Consider the following 22,924-nt stretch of genomic DNA (forward strand, 5'->3'; position numbering starts at 1 on the left):
AAACTATAATTTGGATGTGGATCATTTCCATTGCTTTTTTTTTTTTTTTTTTTTTAATTTATTTCAATTGCTTCTAGCAGGACAAAATGGCTGGAGATAGATTGGTGGGGATTTTTAAGGTGCCCCCCAGAGATGTCTGCATTCTCCAGGGACTGCATCCCAAGGGCTGTGTGTGCTTCTGCTGGCCACAGCCCAGCCTGGATTGCAAAGGTAGAAAGGAAGAAGTAATAAGGAGATTTTACTTTTGTGATTCGTATCCCTGTTTTCCTGGATGTGTTTTGTCTTTTTTGTCACTGCAACACTACATGTTATGTGGTTGAGTGGATTCATCACAAATATGATGTATGGTGAGTGTGGCTACAGACTATGTCCCCTAATATGTGCCCATCAATGGCTTCTGTGCCTTGGTGATTGAATTGATACACCAAGGCAGTAGTTCCAAAATAGATGTCCTACTTAAACTAACAATTTCAGGGAGAAAAGGTGGTGATTGCAGCTAATAGAAGCTAATGCAGTGTTGTGGAGGCCAATAAAATATGAAGTCTAATTATTGGAGCTGTGTGGCAAAGTAATGAGGAGCTTAGAAATGTAACTGATAAGGAGCTCGATTATAGGCTAATGAGCAGGATGTTTGTGGTATATTGAAGGACTAATGAAGGGCTACAAAAGATAACTATGGTGGTGTACAATGAGCGTATGCAGAGCAGGAATATTTAAATACAATCCTAAAAGATACGTAGTATATATGGAAGCCACAGTTCTGCTTACCACTGGAGTTTAAGTGTGTGCATGTGTTTACATTTTACAGAGTAAGTAGTTTGGTTGTAACTAATAATCAAATAAAAATATGTGGATAAATGCAATGACTGAGGATACCAGTAAGAGAAAGCCTGTTGCAATATGTAAACAAACAAGAATCAGTGCTTAAATTTCTGTGCTAGATTTCACTGCCAACTAACACCACATGCATGCAGGGTTTACTTGCGACCTTCCATGTTCCCTCATAAGAATCTGTCAGTGATTCTTGTACTGTGGTAAGCTTTGTGTCTGAGTAACTGAGACAGAATAGTTCCTGGAAAGGGTGGCCTTGGAAATACTTTCTGCAGATGTAGGTATTGCAGCATCAGGGTAGAAAGTTGTAGCCTGGCATGCCAGTATGGGTAAGTCAGACCAGGTCTGCATTGTGGAGCACACTGTCAGCCCCTTAGGGATGAAGCCAATGTGTCACATTGTTTAGAGTTTGTCTTTGATTTTTAAGTGCATTGCAAAACAAGGCAGCATCCTATTCCTCATTTTGAAGTTAGTAACCATAGACACTGGGGAAGGACATGTCTTGCTAAAGCCACCCAGCGGGCTAATCCTTACTTTTATTACTGGCTAAAAAGGACTGTTTTTCCCTCTCAGAGCAGATGGTTGAGTGAGGTGTTTTTTAAACATTTAGTAAAAGTCGAGTTCTAGAAGTCATGACTGTTTGATCCTCCTCGAGTTCTCATTGGATATGAACACAGTTCAGTGCTTTGTTTTATTCTGTGGCTTTTTTGGAGGCAGTGTTTTACAGTCAAATTTGAATATATATTTACAGATTGATGAAAAGCCTCTGCAAATAGCTGCTTGTCTTTTATTGTGCTTGCATGTAGTGACTGGGACTGTAGGACTGTTCTTGAGCATGTAATATTTGTATTAATGGGAGGGAATCTCTGTAAGTATATAAACACTGGGTTGCACCATCTTCTCATCAGAGCGCTACAGAGGAGTTCACTTTAGCCAAAAGCCTGTTGTGATAAAACACATTTCTTTAAAATCTGGCTACTGTTATCAATAATGGACTGATAAATAAAACCAGGATAAGTTCATCTTCACAGTGAAAAAAAAAAAAAAAAAGAGAGTAAACTATATATTGCCTAAATTTGAACTGGTAAACAGGTGAACTGTTTATCTGTTAGCTCTTGACTGCACTGTTGATTTTTTAGTGTAAAACTGGATTAAGTCAAAGAAACATTTCTAAAACTTCTCTATTTCTGAGAGGAAAAATATCATGTAACTTCAAAAAGGCTCAACTTTTCTAGAAAGCCTCAGAGTGGAATACTTATGCAGAGCTGGTAGCTGATGAGTAATCTGCTAATTGGATTGCTAGCATTCATACTCTTGCATAGCTGTTGAAGAAACTTTCATCTGCATGAATTCCTAAATATGTGAGTCAGGTATTGGAACTCAACCATTACAATGTGTTTCTACTGTGACGAAAGGTTTTTTTTGGTGTGTGTGTGTGTGAATGATGTAAATACTGGATCATTCTTGTGACCAAAGCAAGGGGAAGGAAAGAAGATGTGCAATACAATCTGGAAAAGATTTAGGTGGGAAGAAGTCTAGTGAGTGTTATGAACAGATCCACTCATACTTGATACTGCAATGTGTATCTCAACTGAATCTTTTTTTTTCTTTTTTTTTTTTTTCATTCCAAAAATTTATCAAGAACCTACAGCAGCAGATCTTTCCTACGCTTTTTTTATTATTATTTTATTTTTTATTTTTTTTCCAAATGCTTTCTTTTTATTTGGCTAGTTAACTAATTCACAAATTGTTTGAAACTTCTTCATTGTTGTCTTCCAGGATTTTCAAATAATAGAGATTGTACAGAATATCTCGTTTGGCTAAAATAGTTCTCGAGTTAATCTTCAAGGAGGAAAGGTAGAGAAAATCTGATCCACATGTGTGCTAGCTCTTCCAGCCACTGTCTTTCCAGTCCCTCTCTTCAATTCATTAATAGGGGAAGAGGAGGACAGGACTAGGAAAGGAAAGGAAATAGCATTTTCAGTTGGCATTTTCTTTGACTATTAAATTTTACTTGGAATTTTGCAGTTTTGACCTCTTTTTTTTTTTTTTTTTTTTTCTTAACATCTATCTACATTTTAATATATCTATTTTTTTTACTATATACTTGTAAATATCATCTGGAAAAACAGTAATACTGAATCGTAGGTGTGAATCATCAGTGGAGAGCTGTATAATGATAGTGAGGTTTAGACAGGCAAACATTTGGTTTGTGTCTCTTTTGGTATCTGTTAAATTTCTTCTTCTTTCTCAATACTTCTGTTAAAAGATGTCAAGACTCAGAGTTTAGGTACAGTTCCAAATTATATTAGGCATAGATTTATTTCAGCTCAAGTATAAAAAAGATAGTTTTTAAAGACAAGATCCAATTTTCACAGTTTAGGCAGTTTTGAGTGTGTGCCCCCCCCCCCCCCCCCCCCCCATCATTTCTGTACCAGTTGGAAGGTTTCCCAACTATAGTCTGAACTCACAGCATTAAAACATGGTAAAGACATCATTCTGTCTGTGCTGTAATATCATTGTTTGATTTTGATCATTGCTATTTCAACACACAGTTATTAGAGTGGGAAGCGACTTCTTAAAAAATAAAAATAAATAAATAAATAAATAAAAGGAAGAAGAAGAACGGCACGTACATGTATTTCAGCAGAGGCATACTTTCAAAGAAGCTGTTACCTAGCAGTAGGGCCTGTCAGGCTGTGTGATGTCTGCATCTCTACATGAATAATCACATAGTTTCAGCACCTGATGGTTCTGCCTGTCAGGAATGGCCCATCACCAAAGTTCAGAAAGATGTTTTTCATACAAGTCCTCCACTTTACTGAGTTTTGCTATACTAAGAAGCATCCACACAATCTGTAGCACTTAGTGTCCACACGGATGAGGAAGAAGCACGTGTGGATTGCCTGCTGTATATGCTGGAATGTCTCACAGAAGTGAAAATAGTCACTATCTGGATCCAGATCACTCAGAGCTGCAGTCAGGCCCATGTTTAAGAACTCAACCTTTATGCTTCTTGTTCAGGTTTATGGAGTTCTGCTGTTGTGCTTCCAATGCAAATAAACCATGCTATGGAAAGATTTTCTTTTTACTCTTCTTATCAGTTGCATGTGTATCCTCTTTGTATTTTACCTTGAAAATATCTTTTCAAAAATTTTCGTGAAGGAAGGGGAATACTTTTCCCTCCCCCTTCCCCCCCCTCCCCCCCCCCAATAAACAGAGATTTGTGTTTTGCTTGTTTTTTTTTTTTTTTTTTCACACTCCCAAAAAAAAGTCGTTCTATGACTGGAAGAGAGTAAAGGGCTCTTCCTCTCCTGAATTTGGTACAAAACTCATTTTGTGCTGCTACATAATACATTTCCAAAGCAGGCAAACTCTGAGGTCCTGGAATTTATCCTCCCCAACCCTATAGCTGAGTTATTACAAGGACTTTGTTAATAAAAATGTTAACTCTTTATATATGCTCAGTCAGGAACTTGGAACTTATATCTCAAATAGAAAAAGAAGTTGTGACCTGTTTTCTCTGGATTAACACAAATTTGGAAGGCCAGGTGATTTTTTTGGACAGAGCTTCCCTTGAACGAGGTCCTTGAGCTATGTCCTCTTGAACGTAGATGTCTCAAGGAGTAGCTGGCATTCCTGGTCTCCCTCAAGGCAAGGTTGTAGTAAAAAAACAACAGTCTGAATAAATTTCTCTATAGATCCACAGATCTGTCAATCTGAATCTTCCTGCTTGGGCATGGTGCACCTGTATGGATATGCATTAGCTTGTTTTATCATGTTTTTTTTTTTTTTTTTTTTTTTTTTTTTTCCCCTTTTTCCCCTTGAGATAGCTAATTTGTATGAGAAAATAATTTTGTCTAGAGTTGTTCTACCTTTGAAAATACTTTTGTTAATTTAGTGTACTCTTTTTGTCATGACTTTATTATTTCTTCGTAGTAACTTTTATAAGTCATAATAGTTAGAACAGGAAGTTTTAGACTGGATTTTTTAATCTTTGAAATGGCTTATCCTCTTCCTGCCTGTACTGCTCTCATACCTTGATACAGTTGCCGTCACCATCACTCCTGTGGTGTCACTCTCCAGTGGTCCCATTGTATTAATCCTGGAATTGCCTCTTCAAAGTAAATTGGATCATCTCTAAAGTTCAGAGAATTATTTCAGGATTTTATTACTGGGCAAGCTGCTGACCTGATATTCTTGCCTCAAAGAGAATATACCAGGCTCTGTTTCCAGCATAGATACTTGTTCTGTGTGATTTCAGTACATCTGGCTGAAGTCAGTATTTTAGTTTTTCCTTTAATTTCTTTTCTGTCAAACACCTCTGGCAAAATCAGCTTAGCACCATCCATCCTATTCCCCTGAGAATTTTAATTAGCTCTGTGCTGAATGCCCACTGCAGTGCAATTGTGTGCACTTGATTTCTACATAATTATTTGTCAAAACTGAATTGCTATGATTATGTTAACTTCTGCATTGTTGTGTATCTGCAGCCCAAACAACATTATGGGGAAAAAAAAAAAAAAAAAAAAAGGAAAAAAAAATTGAATCCATTCAGACATCACTATAAAAGAGATATGATCTCAACCTTGGGCTGTGGGTATGGTCTGTGTGTCACAGTCATTTTTTGACTGGTAGAGAGGAAAGAAAAATAAGGTAAATATGAACTGTTCTTTACTTGGTGTGCCTTTGGGACTGATCCAGATATACCATTCTGTGTCTCATATGTTTGGTGATGCCAGAGACATAAAAACTACTCCAAGACAGTTACAAGCTCTTGCAACATGCAGGCAGCTGGATGAGTGATAGAAAAATAGCCATCTCTGGCTTCATATCATGTATACTCTGACTTAAGTAACATTCTTGGTGGGATGGAGACACAGGGAGATGGAGGCCAGGTGCACTCCTGCAGGCAGGTGGACCCTTGGGGACCATTCTGCTTTATGTAGCTTGAAGGAGATCTTCGGCTCTGAGCCACCTGTCAAGGACATGGTTAGCCAAGGATTTGTTATCTCCCTTTTCACTCTTGCTGTATGAAGTCATGCCTTTGAATTTCAGCAATAACTCACCTGGGCAGGGGGGATGCAACAACAGAGCCTGCTGAGGAGCAATGAAAATGTGAGAATGGTGCCGTGGCGCAGAAATCAGTTATAGGCAGTCCTCAGTGTCATGCTGGAAGGGACCGAGGTTTCATTGTGATTCCCTTGGATAGGCTGGATAAGAGAGTTGTTGAATGTTCTCACTTGTTGGCATAACCCAGGGGCACCTTGGCATAACCTGACAGGGCACCTTCAGTCCTGGCTTTTGACAGAGTGTTATTCCACTGAAGAAAAGGGAACATGGAGTGGGAGTCCACCCAGCAACTCTCTGTCCTAGGGAAGGCTTCTTGGTAGAGAAAGGGACAGGTGCCTTAGATGAGTCTCCTTCCAAATGAGAAGGGAAAATATGGAGAGACCATATGGTGCAATTTAATCCTGTACAGAACAAATGAAGGTTCATCCACAGCGAGTTAATTTTGGATGTGACTTGCTTTGAGTTTTGCTTATTAACGTTTTGCTAAACTAATGTTGTTTTTATACTAGACTTTGGAGGTGCAGGTACCTAAAACAGATGCCATTTCTTGCTGTCAGTTTTTCAGGAATACAAGGCAATTTCTGCTTGTGCTTACATTTGTTATATTCATAGCTTTGTGTGCAAGACATATTGATGGTCAAGAACTTGCTTTGTTTTTATTTAGTCAGAACTATAATGATCCTCTGAAAAAGAGCTTGAGGAGTGGATACCTTTGTCAAGTCTAATGCCTTCCAGATCTTAGGCCCAATTGTTTTTTTATGCAACACCAGGCACTGAAATTAGCTTTTCTTTTTCCACATAGCTGAGCAGGTGCCATTAGTACTCGCATACAAGCCTTTGCTCTGCCTAGCTCTTTTTTTTGCAACTTGTGGGTGGTGATGGAAAGGTATATATTTTGTGCTTCTCTCATTGTACAGGGTAGTGTCAGGATGAAAGCTAGCACTGCACAGACCTGTGAAATACAGACAAGACTAGCAATGTTTTTTCAGACCTCGAAAAATATTCTTATATTGGCAGGTTTCTTTTAGTCGCTAATGAGCAATGAAAAGAACAAATGGATGGCAGAGAAGCATTGAAAATGGATAGTTAGTACTACAAAGTGTGCATGTATGTTTTTTTTGTGTTTGTTCCTCCCCACCCCCCAAAGAGTTTCCATGCTGAAGCCCTTAGAGGAAAACACTTACAGATGTTTGATTTCTTTCAGGTCCTCAGATTTTGGGACGTTATACACAAAGTTGAATCTGCAGCCTGGGATTGCCACTGTTATTGACAATTTCTACATTTGTCCCACCAACAAGAAAAAGGTATGTGGCAAAAAAATGACATTTTATAGTGCAATGGAGACTCTATGACTATGTGAAGTGTGTTTTATTGGCTTGTAAAAAATAGTGGAAAGTTTTTCACAAAGTTGCTAGTCTCTTTAGGTGCATTTGTGACATATGCAAGCAGGATATTTATTCTTGCTGTATAGTATGGAAGGGGAAAATGCCTTGAAGTATGAAAAGTATGAAAACTTTTGAGGCCGTTGACTTCTGGAAATGGAGTTTCCATGGAGTTTTTCCCAGAAAGAGAAAAGCAACTTGTGTAGGTTTTCACACATCCACACAAAATTTGGGACTAGCATTTAGTCTTCATCTTTTATACACAATTTAAGTCCATTTGGATGTTTCTGAGTACAAAGTATAGTTATTGGACAGGCTGTAATTGAGAATGATGTTTATCCTGTGCAAAACCTTAATTAAAAAAACAAAACCCACTGATTCTTGGAACTCTTTTTTTTTTTAAAAAACAAAACAAAACAACAAAAACAAACAAACAAACAAAAAACAACAACAACACGTTTCTACATCATTACTGAACCAAAAAGCTTTTCATGGCACCTAGGAAGATTAAGTGAATTTCATATGTGAGAGTGAAATCGACCCACTGAGTGTATTTACGATGGATGTTATATTAGAAGAGGCAAGAAGAGTGATTATGAGAAAAAAAAAAAACAACAATAACAAGCCTTCTAAGTCTGCAAAATGCTTGTGATTTAAAATGCAGGAATTGTGAAATACGTTATGAATAGCACAAACACAGTAGGTCTTTCATGAAATAAGAACTTTCTCTTGATAGGTGCCTTTTAACTACAGTGTAATATGGAAGAATTGACTTCATGTGGAGGCCACTGATTGGAAGGACAATTTTAGTTGTGTTTATCTGTCTGTTCTGTTTAATTAAAATCAGTAGAATTTGTTGAGACTGCCTGGATGATTAAGTACATATTTTATTTCTCTTGCAATTGTGACTGGAGTTTTTGTGACCAAGCTATGCTATTCCTTGGTAACATATTTTTAATCTCCTATGAAGTCAGAAATGTTTTGTTTGTTTGTTTGTTTCTTGGAGTGGATCTACCACCAAGCACAAAGTTTCTGTGCACTGTCTGTCTTGGAGCTAAAATTTACTGATGATTTCAAGTCCAAAAAGAATCAATAAAGCTTTATCCATTTTGGTTTCCGGATTGGAAGCTGAAAGTTTGAGAAAGATGACAGCTCTGTGGAGAATTTTTCCCAGTATAAAAGCGTACAGACGCATGTCAGTGCCTGTGTGATTGTGCCAGTTGTCTGGCAAAATGGTAAGATCATTGCTGAATTTCAAGCCTGAAGATGGATGTTCACAAAAAGTCTCATGTTAACCCAGTCTTAAAAAAAAAACACACAACAACACTATTTTCTGCTCAAGGCAACTTGAAGTCCTTAGAGATACATATCTGGCTTAGTAAATTGATATTGTATTGCAGTCCACTGATTATAGAGAGTGCTTTTGTTGTTAGTCATTAAATACACTATTTTTATGCTGTTTTGTTTTTCCGAAGATGATGTTCAATAGTATATGAACAACAAAACAGAAGAACAGAAGGACTGTAAGGAGACATATGTATATGTGCAGTTGTACACACATACATGGTACAAAAAAATGGTGAAAGCATTGGAGTCAAATGGTGTAGCCCACAGCTTCAAACTTGGCTTGGAGGTGGTGTGGTCACACATATCAAGTAAGCAGGAAGTCTCCATGTCATGAGAACTTTGTCAGTTGAAATGGCTGCTTTTCTGGTGTTGGACATATGATTAGGATACAATGACTAACGTCTGATTTCACAAAAGTCATTTGGGAAGATGGAAGAAAATTTCTCCCTACCGTCCATTTCCGGACAAATGCACTAGGGTGTAAGAAAACATTTACAGCTCTGACTTCCTTTTCTGACCTGAGCAAAAGTTTCAAGTTTTGACTTTTTATTGATATTACTAGACTTCAGATCACTGTGGTGTGGGTTTTCTTCATCCAGTTCACATCTTTTGAAATGTGCTGAATATGGGAGCTGTGCTGGAGTGCTGGCTGTGCTTACTGGCGTTGAGCGTGCATTTAAATTTAAGGCGTAAGTAGTCCCATGCTGCCAGTTAGCATTTAGGGACAGGGAATATGCATGAAAGCAAAGATAAAAGACATCGATGGTGATTTTTTTAATATTTTGCATATTGAGCACTATTCTGTGCTTTAATTTTGTTTACCTACTGTAGACCTCATCTGTGGAAGAACTAATACTGCATATATAATGCTAATCTTTTACACCTCAGTGTCATCAGTGCTTTAATCTCACCTGAGTTTAGGTGTTCTGTCAAGTCTCCTCTCTCTGTAGTGAATGGAAAAGCTTGGATACCTCCAGGCAATTCATCCTGTTAAAGTCATAGATTATTATACATATGAGAGTAAGACTGAATGGTCTTGCACAGGTTGCTGTAAAAGATTTTGTGACTCTAGTGGGTCTGCAGTGAGTCTCACTTCAGCTTCCTACAAAGAGAAATGAAGAGATGGAAAATAGTTTTTGGATTGGAATGCTATTAAATGAAATATTTGTAAGAAGGCTCCAGTCTAGTTCTTGGATTGACATTATTTCTTCAGTTTACCTCTGCCTATATACCAGCTCCTGGAAGACCTTACAATTTCACTCAGTGTGCTTGCAGTCTGTGAGGTGTAATTATACCATAAAGACCAATGGACTTGTAAGTGAGCTTTATACAGAAAATGTGAAATTATACTGGAAATTTTTGGATCCTGTGAATTGCTCATTTTTACTTTCTTAAGATGAAAGAAACCTTAAATCTTATCTTCCCAACACCATTAAGAAGTTTAAGAAGTTAAAATTCCACAGAATCATCATGCTGTTTATGATGAAGTGCATTTGCAAGTGCAGAGGTGAGAACCACATCCTTTTCATGCAGTGCTCCATGGAAAGGCAATTATATTTCTAAATAATAATATAATAATTTTACAAGGTAAGCTATAGGAATGCTGGGGACTTTCAAGTAGTTGGTGGAAGGAAGGAGGTCAATTTACAAACCCCACTGAATACATCCAAAGAAGTGACATGTTCCTTTTCTATGTTACTCTTCTGTGAGTGGATTGTGATGAGTAATGTTCATAGGTCTGCAAGAAGAATCAGTACAGAATTGTATCAAGGTTATGTCTACACAGTCTTTTGTAGGTGGTTCTTGTTCTGCCTGAATGCAGCAGAACTCTGATGCAAAAAATGTGTTGCTGTGCTTATCACAGGACTCAACCTATGAAACCCACTTTTGATGAGAAACGATGGCAAATATCTGAGGGTAGAGCTTTAGGGTGTTTTGCATTACTCTGAATGAACCTTTCTGATGAAATCATGGCATCGAGGTTTGAGCTGTGACTGTTCTGGTTGTGAATCAGAGCTGACTGCAGTCAGCCAGCAGCACAAGAAGACATTCCCATCTACATGCAGAAGGTTTTGTAGGCTCACCCTAAATTGCTGTGAAACAATGGAGTAATAGGAGAGGTAACACTAATTAAAAGTTCACACTTCCTGAGGATGCATTATTTGCTTTGTATTCTGGCTGCTTTTAGCATAGTAGAAATCTGCAACAAAAGACAGGGAAACAATTAATCACATTTTTCTGCCATGGTTTTGGAAAGTTATAAGGTAATGTGGGTGAGATCTCTTACGCAGTCTCTCTGATAGTAACTTCTGCATATGAACTAATTTTTCATTGATCTGTGACATAAAATACCCCTAGTTTTTGCCAGCCTTGAAGTGCTGTGCCTTGATAAGGGATGTTCTTGCACTTGAATCAACAGAAACAACTTTGCAGTAATTACTCTATGCTGATAGCATCAAACATTGCAGGCTTTCTAGAATGTACCACGTAGAGAAAACAATTTGATCTGTATCCTCTGATTTTTTATTTTTATTTTTTAAACAAACAAGCATGATAATTATGCTTATGAAATGATGCACACAGTTCATGGAATACAGAATTATGTTTTCCATAGTGTCATTCTGGAGTCAGGTAAACAAAGTATTATTATTTTTTTTCTATAGAAGACAAAAACTAGCAGAAGTCACATTCACTGAGATAAATTAACAACAGAACATATAATATTTTTATAGGTCATACATGTTTTGAGGTATAGAAGTTATATATTCATTTTAAATCTGTTTTTATAATATTGCTGGACAGGAGTTGAATGAAAATGCTGATCTTTTCCCACATTGGGCACATATTTTAATTTTCATTGATGCACAGGAGTGTGACGCATCCATCCTCTGTTTACACACTTCTGGAAAAGAAGCAGCTAAGCAGTTTATATTCAGGATTTTCATGTTAATAGAAAATAAATGTCGATTGTGTCTATACTGACTTAATAGTTAAATGGGCTGAACACTTACGTTCTCCAGCTGTCACAATAACCAACAGCTGCATGCTTTTCCAAGCTAAAAGGCAAGATGACAGACACGTATTCTTGCCTGACAAACTTTGCAGAACATGTAAAATAGTAGTAAGGATATAGGCTATCCTCTACAATATTTTAACTCCTGATACCTTAAAAAATAGTATAATTTACACATGATAGCAAAATGGTATTTGCCACAGCTATAAAAGCATTTCCCAAGATGCAACTGGGTTGAGCAATGTTTGTAATCACTAACAGGTAAATGCAGTCCTACACCATTTTGACATTCGTCTTTCAGAGCAAAACAATTGGTAGTGGAAGTTGTCAAAATGCAGCACGGCTACACTTACTTGTAAGGAATAATTCTGCTTGAGTTTCAATTTCCTTAGAGACCATACCAGAATGTCTTGAAACATACCGAGCAGAATTATCTTACACTTTTATTAGTAGTTGTTGTCAAATAAGAAATATTTCTTTCAATAACCCGAGTAGTTTCTTCAGGAAGGTTTCACTCTGAAATTGCAGAATATGATCTGTATCTTGTGATGCATCATCATGATGCATTCTTTCCTTATAAATAGTGTCAACATTCAGTTTTATTCTAGTAATGCACCATCAAAATAGATGTAGCCTGACTGCATCACTTTGCTTCAAAGCTCTGTCCAGCACTGTTCAGTTCATCCTCAGATATTCCAATATTCCAGATCCTCCCAGAAGTATGCCCAGTAATTAAAAATTGATTCCACCCATAGCTTGCTACTAAGTGGATTGCTGTGAGAATCAGTCCTATGCAGAAATTCCAGATTTATTCAGACACAACTGATGAGTAGTTGCATCAGTTGATGACCTGCCTGGAAAGCTGTTATATGGAACTAAATAGGTTAAAACTGTCAGAGCTCTCCCTGAGTGGTTTATTAGGGGTCACCATCCACAACGGAGGTTCATGTAACACCACTGAGACATAGCCATTTGGGGACAAGATTTGATGGATGCTATTTGACATACATAGATGTGGAAAAAAAGTAATAAAGGTTTGAAAAGCTGAGAGAGAAGCAGCTGAAAATTAAGAACATATATGCAAAAATTACTAGGAATATGGCTATTAGAAAAGTATTGAGCTAAGTACTGGCTGAATGAAGGCTAGGAACTCCAACTTCTTCTGTCTGACCAATTCCAGCTATGTTTGAGAAACCAGGGATTTTTCAGACTTCATATGTAAACAGGACTGCATCAGAAATGCATAACTCTAGTAAGATTTTTGCATTCTAACTCTTCAGAACACCTCCAATAAGTCAAATATAACAGCAGTATTACAGTATTTAAATAGGTCATGTATTTTAAATAGATTTTGAATACTTTTTTTTTTTTTTTTTTCTATATAGTGTGATGGAGAAAGGTTTGGTTTGGTTTCTATAACAAGATTTTCAGACACTTTCTATGCGTTTTTTCATCCTGGTCTTCTACATGTGGAGCTTGAAAGGAATCCTGTCTCTTGTTGACAAAGATGAATTGTTGTCTGCATCCTTTCCTACTAGAACACTGAACCATGCTGTCTGAAGCTGCCTTTAAACTTCTTTATTTCACTTTTGCTGTCTTTGACCTCCAAATGTTTTATAGTCAAGCGCATGAAGTAGACCATGGTCAAAGGCTGCAGCTCATAAAAAAACAAAATGGAACAAAACAAACCTGGCAAACAGTACAAGTCTAGTCATGAGTAGTCTGTAGGTCTGCCATAGCATGTAGAACAATTACTCATTAAGGTAGAGGGTATGTGGGCTAAATGGGTGAACACTTGAACAGACATTCTGTATTATTATTGTATCCTATAATTTATTTGATGTTTAATGTGGAGATCTCAATTGAAGTTTTTGAAAATGACCTGCAGCTGTGATTTTATGTCCTAATGTGTAACTTTTGCATTCTTTTGTGCTCAGGCATACAATTATTCTAAGGAAAAATACTCTTGTCTTTACCACATGCTTATTATAGATTCTTTTGTTCTGTTTTTATGAATTTCCTGACTAAAACTCATTAATCACAAGTGCAGACCAACAACTACAAAAAGCCCTAATGTTAAATTGTGTTTACTGTAGTGAAGCCCAAAATCCAAAAATAAAAAAGACCAGTTTGTGGGAGTACAAAAACAACAACAAAAAAAAAAAAAAAAGAAAAAGATTTGTGTGAAAATGGAAAAGACCTATGAGCAAGTGTTAAGAGACCATTATACATGTGATTCTGCATGTGAAAGACATCTATTTCCCTTCCAGTAATTCTGGGAAGAGAAGGAATCAAAGCGTCATGTTTTCAGCAAGGTTTGATTTCCTGTTATGATGAGCAGGTCATTGCCTGGAGATATAGAAGTAGTCAGTCAAGAGCATATAGTATGTATGCTATGAAACGTATGTATGTAGAAATCTATGTATGTAGAAAGTATATCTGAAGCTACCTTCTGCAACTATGGCACTGGGTGCTACTGAAGGGGTGTCTAAACTGAAAAGCTTAATGGTCCACACAAGAGAGATTTTAAGATCTGGGATTTTTGATTTGGTATGTTTTTTTAAAAAGTGAATTTTGCAGAATTTAGACCATTTCAAAGCTCTTTATCTTAAAATGTTGATTCTTGTATTTAGTCCCAAATCTAAATCTGCGTCATATCACAGAATCACAGAATGGCTGAGGTTGGAAGGGACCTCTGAGGATCCTCCTGTTCTTCAGTTTGTGCCTGTTGCCTCTCGTCCTGTTGCTGGGCACAACTGAAAAGAGACCGACTCTATCCTCTTGACACTTTCCTGTCAGATACTTACACACATTGATGAAGTTTCCCCTTAGTCTTCTCTTTTCCAGGCCACTCAGCTTGTCCTTGTACAATAGGTGCTCCAGTCCTCTTTTGATCATCTTCATAGCCCTCCTCTGGACTCTCTCCAGTAGTTCTTTGTCCCTCTTGTATGCCAGAGTAAAATCTAAGATGTGTTGATAGATACACTGGGCAGGTGATGTGTTTCTTTGGTCTGTCCATGAACTCATTGGCTTGAAAGGACTTCTTAATTCCTCTTTTGCTTCAGAAGAGAACTGAAGAGGAAACCAAAATCAACTCACCAACCAAAGTTGTCCATGAGGGAGACCTCAGCTTTCCTCTGGCACACAGGCAGCAACTTTTTGCATCCTAGCTAGAGCTAAAACTGCAGTCTTTTGGTCAATAGCTATGAGGATCACACAGTTTTTGAATGCTGTGTGTTCCTATGAGAACATAATCCTGGTAGATTTTCTCATGCAATATGGAGCTCACAGGTTTAAATATAATGAAGAGGTAAATGGTAATATATTGAGTCCAAAAGAGAAGGTATCCATATGAAATGTGCTATGGATAAATGAACCAGAATAGAATAGGCTATTATATCAGCAGTGATAAAGCTTTGTGAAAGGATAGAGGAGAAAAAAGAGAGAAGGTAATTGTGAAGAGGGAGTGGTTAAGGGGTAGTAGCAGGCATCCTACAGTACCTAATAAGTAACTGGCTGCCCTGTGTGCTAGAATGAAATGGATGCAGTTGTGCCCATAGAACAGATTTCTGCTAAAACCAGTGTGCAACAAGGCCTTTCTGTGATGAATTCTATTTTTATCCATTGCATTTACTCTGAGACGTGTTGAGATAACTTCTGTGCAATTGTTTGAGCACCACAACGTGCCTTGGGGTTCCTCTGTTGCAGAAGGGATCAAATTGGGAACTCTTTCATCTCGACTCAGTCTAACCACGGCAGTAACTAAGCACCAAGACAATCTTTAGGACATAACATGAAAACTTCTAAATGCTATTTGAAGAAAGATGAGTAACACTGTTCAGCAGATCTGCAAGGACAATGTACAGTGGGCAGATTCCCCAGACAGCCTGGAAATAATGGTGTAGCGAGTTTGAAACATATTCATCATGCTTGCTGATGAATCTTCTGCATCTCCTGGGGACCTGTGCATTTCCTCCTCATTTCCCCAATGATGGAACAGCAGCGCGAGTCCCAGCTTCCACGCTTCATGCTCTGTTAGCATTTTCCAATCTACTGATGTGTCAGATTCTGCTTCTCTTCGCTGCAGCTGCTCGAGTTCCCCCCACTCGTGCTGACCACAGAAACTTCTCTTGCTCGCTCAGGAGCAGAGATGAAGGAGGATTTTTTTTCCCTGGGGTTGGCATGGAAGCACAGTGGAAATGAGCAGGGTTTAAACTGCTTGCAGCATGCTCACTCCATGTTGCAGGGCTGGTGGTGTGCTTACCCCAGTGAGAATCCCTGGGGTTGCTCCCCCCCATCCTTGCTGGGAACAAACCTGCTGCTTCCACTGGTCAGCTGCTGCAATCTCACTACTGTGGCACAAATATTTATAAAATAGAAAAGACTCCTAAACTACTGGAATCTCACAGTTATATTCCAGCGATTTTTGTATATTCCAATCTTTAAAACAGTGCATTGTGGCGTTTACTTAGAAGGAATGAATGTAGCTGTTTTCTTACTTGTGTCTATTTCTGGAATTAGTACTGATTCTTGGTAGCCTCAGCACTCTGCAGCAGCAAACTTCTATTGAAAAGGCAGGGCCAGTGTGACAAATACATTTTAATCATGTCTTTCTCGCGCAGCCTGTACCATTTATTTGAATATAGTCATCAAAAATTCATGCAAACATAGAAAAAGATTTTTTTTTTCATTTCACACTATGCACTTCTGTCAGGCAGGGAAAGATTCTTACTCATGGAAACTACGATCTCATATGTTTAACTAAGCCAGCTCTGAAGCCTTCTTGACAGTCGCCTCTTTCACACTCTCACTCTAGAGACAGATTTTTTCCATTTGTGAGTAATGCACCAGGCTGCTCTAGTCCCTTTATACCAGAAGATTACTGTCAGGTGAATAGTGGATTCTTCATAATTCCTGATTATTTTATTTTATTTTATCTTATTTTATTTTAGTTTAGTTTAGTTTAGTTTAGTTTTATTTTTATCCATCTATCTATTCATTTATTTTTGTGGTAGAATCTTCTCCAAGCTTGTTATGTGCTGTGTATTTTTCCCTCACCATTTTTTTCCATAAGGATTTTTCACAACATTTCGTTACCTCTTTCAGTCCATCCAACACTTAATCTCTTCTAATTCTTTCTTGTATTCCTGCTTTCCTTTCTTCCATTGCTGAGCATTACTCCTTTTTGTACCTTTCATGTAGTTTCAGGACTGAACTAAACCTTTTTATTTCACAGTTACAATCATTGAAGAAAGATATTACTGTGAAAAATATAACTAATAGTCTACATTTCTATTGAAAATCATACATTTGTTGGGAAAATAGTAAAAAATGCTGACAAATCACTAACCATAATTCATAAAATGAACCTTTTCAACAGCAATAGCAGGCTGATTCGATCAGGGAGCTGTTAGCCAGGAGACCTGACTTCAGTCTCTATGACCTTGAGCAGTCCTGAACTGCTCTGAAGCCTGACTTCCCATTGCCTCACACCTCACAATATCATTTGCCTTGTGCTAAAACATTATGCCATGCCATTGTTTGACAGTCTACCTTGAGGTCAGATTACAAGGTTTTACAAAAATATAGAAAAAGTCTGGGTTCATTTCCTTATGTATAAACTTAAGAAAATAATACTGAAATGCAGCGCACCTGTGATCCTTAAATAAATGCTGAGTATTTTTATGATTCCATTTTGAGAAGAATGCATATTTATAAGGTATTTTTTATGTCATATTCCTGCATTACTGAACAGCATTTTAAGATTTGCAACATGCTGAAAATAATCGTTATAAATAAGTTCCTATGTTTCTCAGTATTGCTTAGCATTTATCAGGCATGGCTGTTTCAGGACATAGGTAATAATTTGAATATGATGGTAGCATTTCTGCTCTCACATAAATGAGGAAATTAAACTGCTTGCCCCAAACAGAACAGGATTAATTTCTGCTATCATTGCTGGAACTACAATTTATGGATTTACAATCCTGTTCTCAGTCCTCTAAACAATATTACCACTCTGGGCATTGAAAGGACATTTAGATTTGACTTTAAAATGCTCTTATTCTTTTCCAGAAGACTCTAAGCCTATGCAAGGAGATCTTGTGGAAAGGTCTGGCAGGAGAAGTGCCTCAGGTAGCACTGAGGGATTGTGGAGTGTTTATCTTGTGAAGCTTGGTGCCAAAAACCGGCGACTGCTAGTTGCGTAAAAAGCTCTGCTTTCAGGGTAACTATGACTACAGGAATTGGACCAGCATCACTGGGAATAAGCAAACATCTTGTGTCCACTTAAGATATTAAATGCACTGGAGTTGGTCATCTTTAATATGCTAGTATACGTTCTGTTTATTTAATTCAATCATAACTGAGAAGTAATTTTTTTCCACATTGCATCACTTCATAGGATTTTCTGTGTTTAAGTGCTTTTACAGTTTGTTTGTGATGCAGTGCAGGCAAACATAAATGAGGGTGTTTTTGGCTAAATGTTTGAGCCTCTCTGTGAAAATAATACCATGCAGCAACTTGTGCTTTCTGTGGGCTCCAACAAAGACAACAGCTCTGTTACGTGCTGCAGCAGAAGGTTGGAGAAATGCTTTTATTAATTAATTAATTAATTAATTTATTTATTTATTTATTATGCTGTAGCTCAGGAACAGAAGATCTGGGCCTCCACTGCCAGGCAGAGCCCTGGAGTACAGGGTTTCTGCCGTGCTTTGGGATTGCAAAGCAGAAAGGCTCCTCGGGAACTCGCCCACAATGTATATTATTGCAAAGGCCAGCCATAACTTTTCACTTGACTTAGGCAGACAAACTCTATAAAGCTGTCCTTTCTGGGATAAAATGCTGTTCTGAAGGTACTAATGTTCCATTCTAATATTGTTTGGTATATTGTAAGACCATATTAAATCCACTTGTGAGTTGTACTCTGCCATAAGATCTCAGAATTTTATATGCTTGTAGATGATTTTGTGTCTCCTGTTAATAGCTTTGGGAATTCTGAGGAGGTTATATGATTTCCATTTTACAGACGTGGAAACAGAAAGATGTAAATGACTTGCCTGGGAAATAAATGAAAGAAATTTAATAATATGCTGTGAGTCTAAGCCAACCTCTCAGCTTCAAGCACAAAGCAACCTTTCTGCCCCTCAAGAAAATAATAGATTGTTTAAATCAAATGCATTTCTACCAGTTGAAAGGAGAGTGTGGGTTTGTAGATGATCTATTGATACTGTAAATATTATCAGCAGTCAAATATATGAAAGCTTATCTTTGAAAAAACAAAACAGAATAGATAATATTTGTAGAATAAAGGGCTGATTTTTGTGTGTGTGTGTGTTATGATTTCACAAGATTAAGTAGACTAATACAGTGAATTTGATAAAACGTTCAGAAAAACCTCTTTTAAGATTAAAGTTGTGACTTTTGAGCTAAATTTCTCTAAGAAAGAAAGTTAACTTGTGAAAATAACAAAAAAAGTTTAAAATCTGTTAGAGACAATTTGAGCTGCATCTTTAAAAATTTATATTCAAAAACAAAGGACATAAATTCACATCCAGAACTGTAATTTTAGGTACTTTATTGGGAAACACTGGTCCTCTTTCTGCACAATTTTTAAAATTCACTTTATTTTAACATTCCTGTACTATAACTCAGTTACCATGTAAAACATGTCTAGATTATGATAAGGTCAGAAATGATTTTCAATCCTTTGAGAAGTTCTGAAAAAAAATGTATCTGGACTTACAGATGAAAATAAAAAACTTGGAAAAGAGTCAATGTATCTGAAATAAGAAAAAATAGATGTGATTAACTGAGATATTTTTGTTTAAATTGTGACTCTCTTAAATGTAGTGTTTTAAAAGTATCTTGACGTTTACTTATAAAAATCATAAATACTCAAAATTAATATTTGAACTGGGAAAATTGTCAAAATCAAAACATGCACTGGAAAACATTGACATTTCAGCATTTTCTGACCAAAAATTATTTTTTCAGAAAGTGCCTTGGCATCTTTAATAGCTAGCAAAGTGCCAGGATCTTATACATTTTTTTCCTCTGATATCTGGTACATTTTTGACTAGCATAATATTAATGACTCTGACCTTATCTCAAAGCATTAATGTATTCTGTTTTGCTTATATGTTTTTCTTCCCATGGGATTCTTTGATTCATGAGGAGGCAAATTCATCAGACTGATACTCATAGACTGCATGTAACACTGCTATATTTTATTTTTTTTTTGTCTTTTTTTTTTTCCCCCTGTACTCAGTAGTCCATGATATAAGTAATTATCAGTCATTTATCTCTGAATATTTTGATAGCACGTTTCTCTTATTTCTCTTTTTTCTTTCTCTTTTTTTCTCTTTTCTTTTTTCTTTCATTTTTTTTCTTTTTAAATTCTTTTTTCTTCTTCTTTTTTTTTTTTTTTAAATTTCTTATTTCTTCCTTTTTTATTTTTTATGCCTTTTTATTTTTATTTTTTTTTTAATTTTTATTTTTCTCTTCTCTCTCATCAGCCCTCTCTATCTGGAGAAGCTAATGCACCTTGTCAGTGGCTGAGGTTGGACACTTCTTTGTTCCTTAATATTACTGTGTCACCTGCCACTACATTTAAGCCATGTTAACAAATGTAAGTTAAATATTGCCCAGTTAAAACCCAGAGAGAGGCAAAATCTCTAAATGCTCATGACAGCAAATAAGTTTATTTAAAAGTCACAGTGTGAGTCCCCACTTTCTGCCTTCCTTGGAGGTTAGTTTATAAGCTTCAGCTCAGAAAATTACCCACAGAGAACATTGTGATTGTAAACTGTCGTTGTAAACTGTCATACTGTGGCAGGGGGCTGTAGGCTGTTACCCAAAATCTCAAAACCAGCTGTATTCCTACAGCTGTGGTTATTTTTATCAGATCTTAGAAAGGTGAAAGTATGACATAAGAATGCACAATAATTTGTCAGCCCACTTTTTAATCCAGTAAATATTTGTGGTGGCTGGGCAGTAAGATATTATTGTGCTTTTGCCCTGAAGGATTTGAGTTTGCAACTTATTTTTATACTTAAGGATCTGCAAGAATCAGGAGGAAACCGCCCATTTAGGCTTGCCCATCTCTCTTGCACTATATTATATGGTAATCAAGCATACTTCAGATTGATGACCTTTCATCTAGGGCTGTTGTTTAACAGCATACAGTGCTGCAATCTGGGCTTTCGTGTGTTTTGAGTATTGATTTTCCAGATAGAGCGAACTGCAATAATAACCTGGGGAGGTCTGGCAGCACTGTGACCTGGTTTGCTTTTATTCTTTATGGCTCTAGGCAAAACAGTCAGTTCCCAGGAGCTGCAGGCTGTAACCATCTCTCCCTCCAGCTTTCTTTTCCGGCTTCTTTCCATTCCATTTCTCTTCTCTTCCCAACCTGCCTGTTGCAGATCTGCCCACTGGGATCTTTCCCAGCACCCCAGGAGCAGCAGTGTTCAACTCAGCCTGCATTGCTAAGCAGCCTTGCCCTGGTGCTACTAATGGCAGAGCGTCAGAACCGGAGTTGCATATCAGGTGCACAATTGCATATCCAATTCAATTTTGGTCAAGAATCACTTCAAAATGGTCCGGTGCATTGATAACGTTGTCTCTTTCCTTTGGATAAAGAAATGTCCTGGCTCTGTCTGGTTCAAAATTCTGTGTAAGTTTCCTTCTTCCCTGCATAAAGCTCAAGGGTATGAATCCCATTCACGCTGGGGTACCATGGTGATAGGTGGCTTACAAATACCAAAGCCAGAAAGTGTGATGGTTGCCGTGGTATGCTTAATCCCCTTGTGATCCTCTTTGTAGAAGACTAATTCTGTATGAGGCACCCATGATCCAAACTAAATGCTCTCCATGTCAATTAGATGAGAATATGAGGAGCAGTGGTGTCTCGTGGGATTGAGCTGGTGACTGATGTCAGTACTCTGTGTTTCTAAAGCTGTGGCACCAGATGCCTTTGTAATCTTTCATACATTTACTTGATCTAAAGGACTCTGGAAATGGGGTTCTCTTACCTGATTGAGGTTACTTACCGCTATTTCAGAATACAATATGCTGTCAATATTTGTTCATCAAATGTAATGGTGAGTATGCAACATTTATAGGGTCTTTCCCTTAGGATTACCACTGGGAATAGCAGAGTCACAGCCAATTGCCACAGCTGCTACTTACGAGAGCTAGCTCAGTTACCATAGCTTGGTTGGAGTAATGTAGCCATGCATCATAAGTGTATTACCCAGAAAATGCAATGCAGTTGATACCTCTTTGAAGAGATTCACTCATTTCAAAAATCTCAGGAGACAAAATAAGTTATCCGTGTGGCTGAATCACTGAACAAAAGAGAAGCCATTTGTTATCTGAAGAAACAGGACAGCATATGTTTCACTGCGGTGTGGCTGGCAGCCTAGAGCCTTGAAAAATATGTTCTTGTCTTCAGGGGAGCACAGACATCAACTTTGTGCATCTCAAGAGGTGTTAAAACAACATCTGATGAATCAAGTTGCAGTCAAATTAGCCTTGCTAGGGAAGAGCAAGCAACATATTCAAAATTTTGGCAACTGCCTTTTTACCTTTGCCTTTTTTAAGCACAGAAAATCCACTGTCGTTTCTCACAAGTTTTCTTGATTCTTGAGCTTTACAATAAAGAAAGATGCCCTGAGCAATTATGTCTCTCACCCAACCATCTTGAAATTTTAACTTTAGAAGTGAAAATTAAAAGTTAAAAACCAGGCAGTATTCTTGCTTCTGTTCTTTCACCTATTAAAAATTACTGAGTTTGTCACCCAAGATTTACTGAGTTAGTTAGTAAATCAGAAGGGAGACCCATGGAGCTTGTTTCTAAACTGGAAAAAGTAAATTGTCAATTTTTATTTTTATAATTTCAAATAACACTTTGACTGCCAAACAATACCCCAAGGAGTCAATTCTGCAGATGTACATAGTCCTAAATTTGTCATGTATGTGTTCAGATATCCACGCCATCTGTCTTCATGATTTTTAAAAGAACTATTACTTGTGACCCTTCAGGTTTGTATTTTGCAGTAGAACACGTCAATGATTCCCACACTTTCAGCACCCTCACACTGGTAAAGAAAAGATGGTAATGACTAGAGACTTTTTATGCCTGGCAGCTTGAAAACACTATGGAGAGCAGACAGTCCTTGCACAAGATAAACATGAAAGGTGTGTGAAATTTTTAAAGTCCATATGGTTTCTACAAGGCTGAGTAATTTCATGAGGGACTTCATTTGTTGCTGGTGAA

The 22,924-nt window shown here is 37.4% G+C and overlaps 1 protein-coding gene across 1 annotated transcript in view; it reads left to right on the forward strand.

Annotated features, from left to right (window-relative positions):
* SORCS2 (sortilin related VPS10 domain containing receptor 2) overlaps window positions 1–22,924 on the forward strand; it is a gene marked incomplete at both ends in the record, with an annotated part of 543,493 nt that overhangs the window by 304,749 nt on the left and 215,820 nt on the right. The window contains one exon of the mRNA XM_084286795.1: window positions 7,109–7,208. Coding sequence (XP_084142921.1) covers window positions 7,109–7,208 — 100 coding nt within the window. The remainder of the gene's footprint in view (window positions 1–7,108; window positions 7,209–22,924) is intronic.

The sequence above is a fragment of the Netta rufina genome (genome assembly GCF_964035555.1).
Source record: "Netta rufina genome assembly, chromosome: 4".
Lineage (NCBI taxonomy): Eukaryota > Metazoa > Chordata > Aves > Anseriformes > Anatidae > Netta > Netta rufina.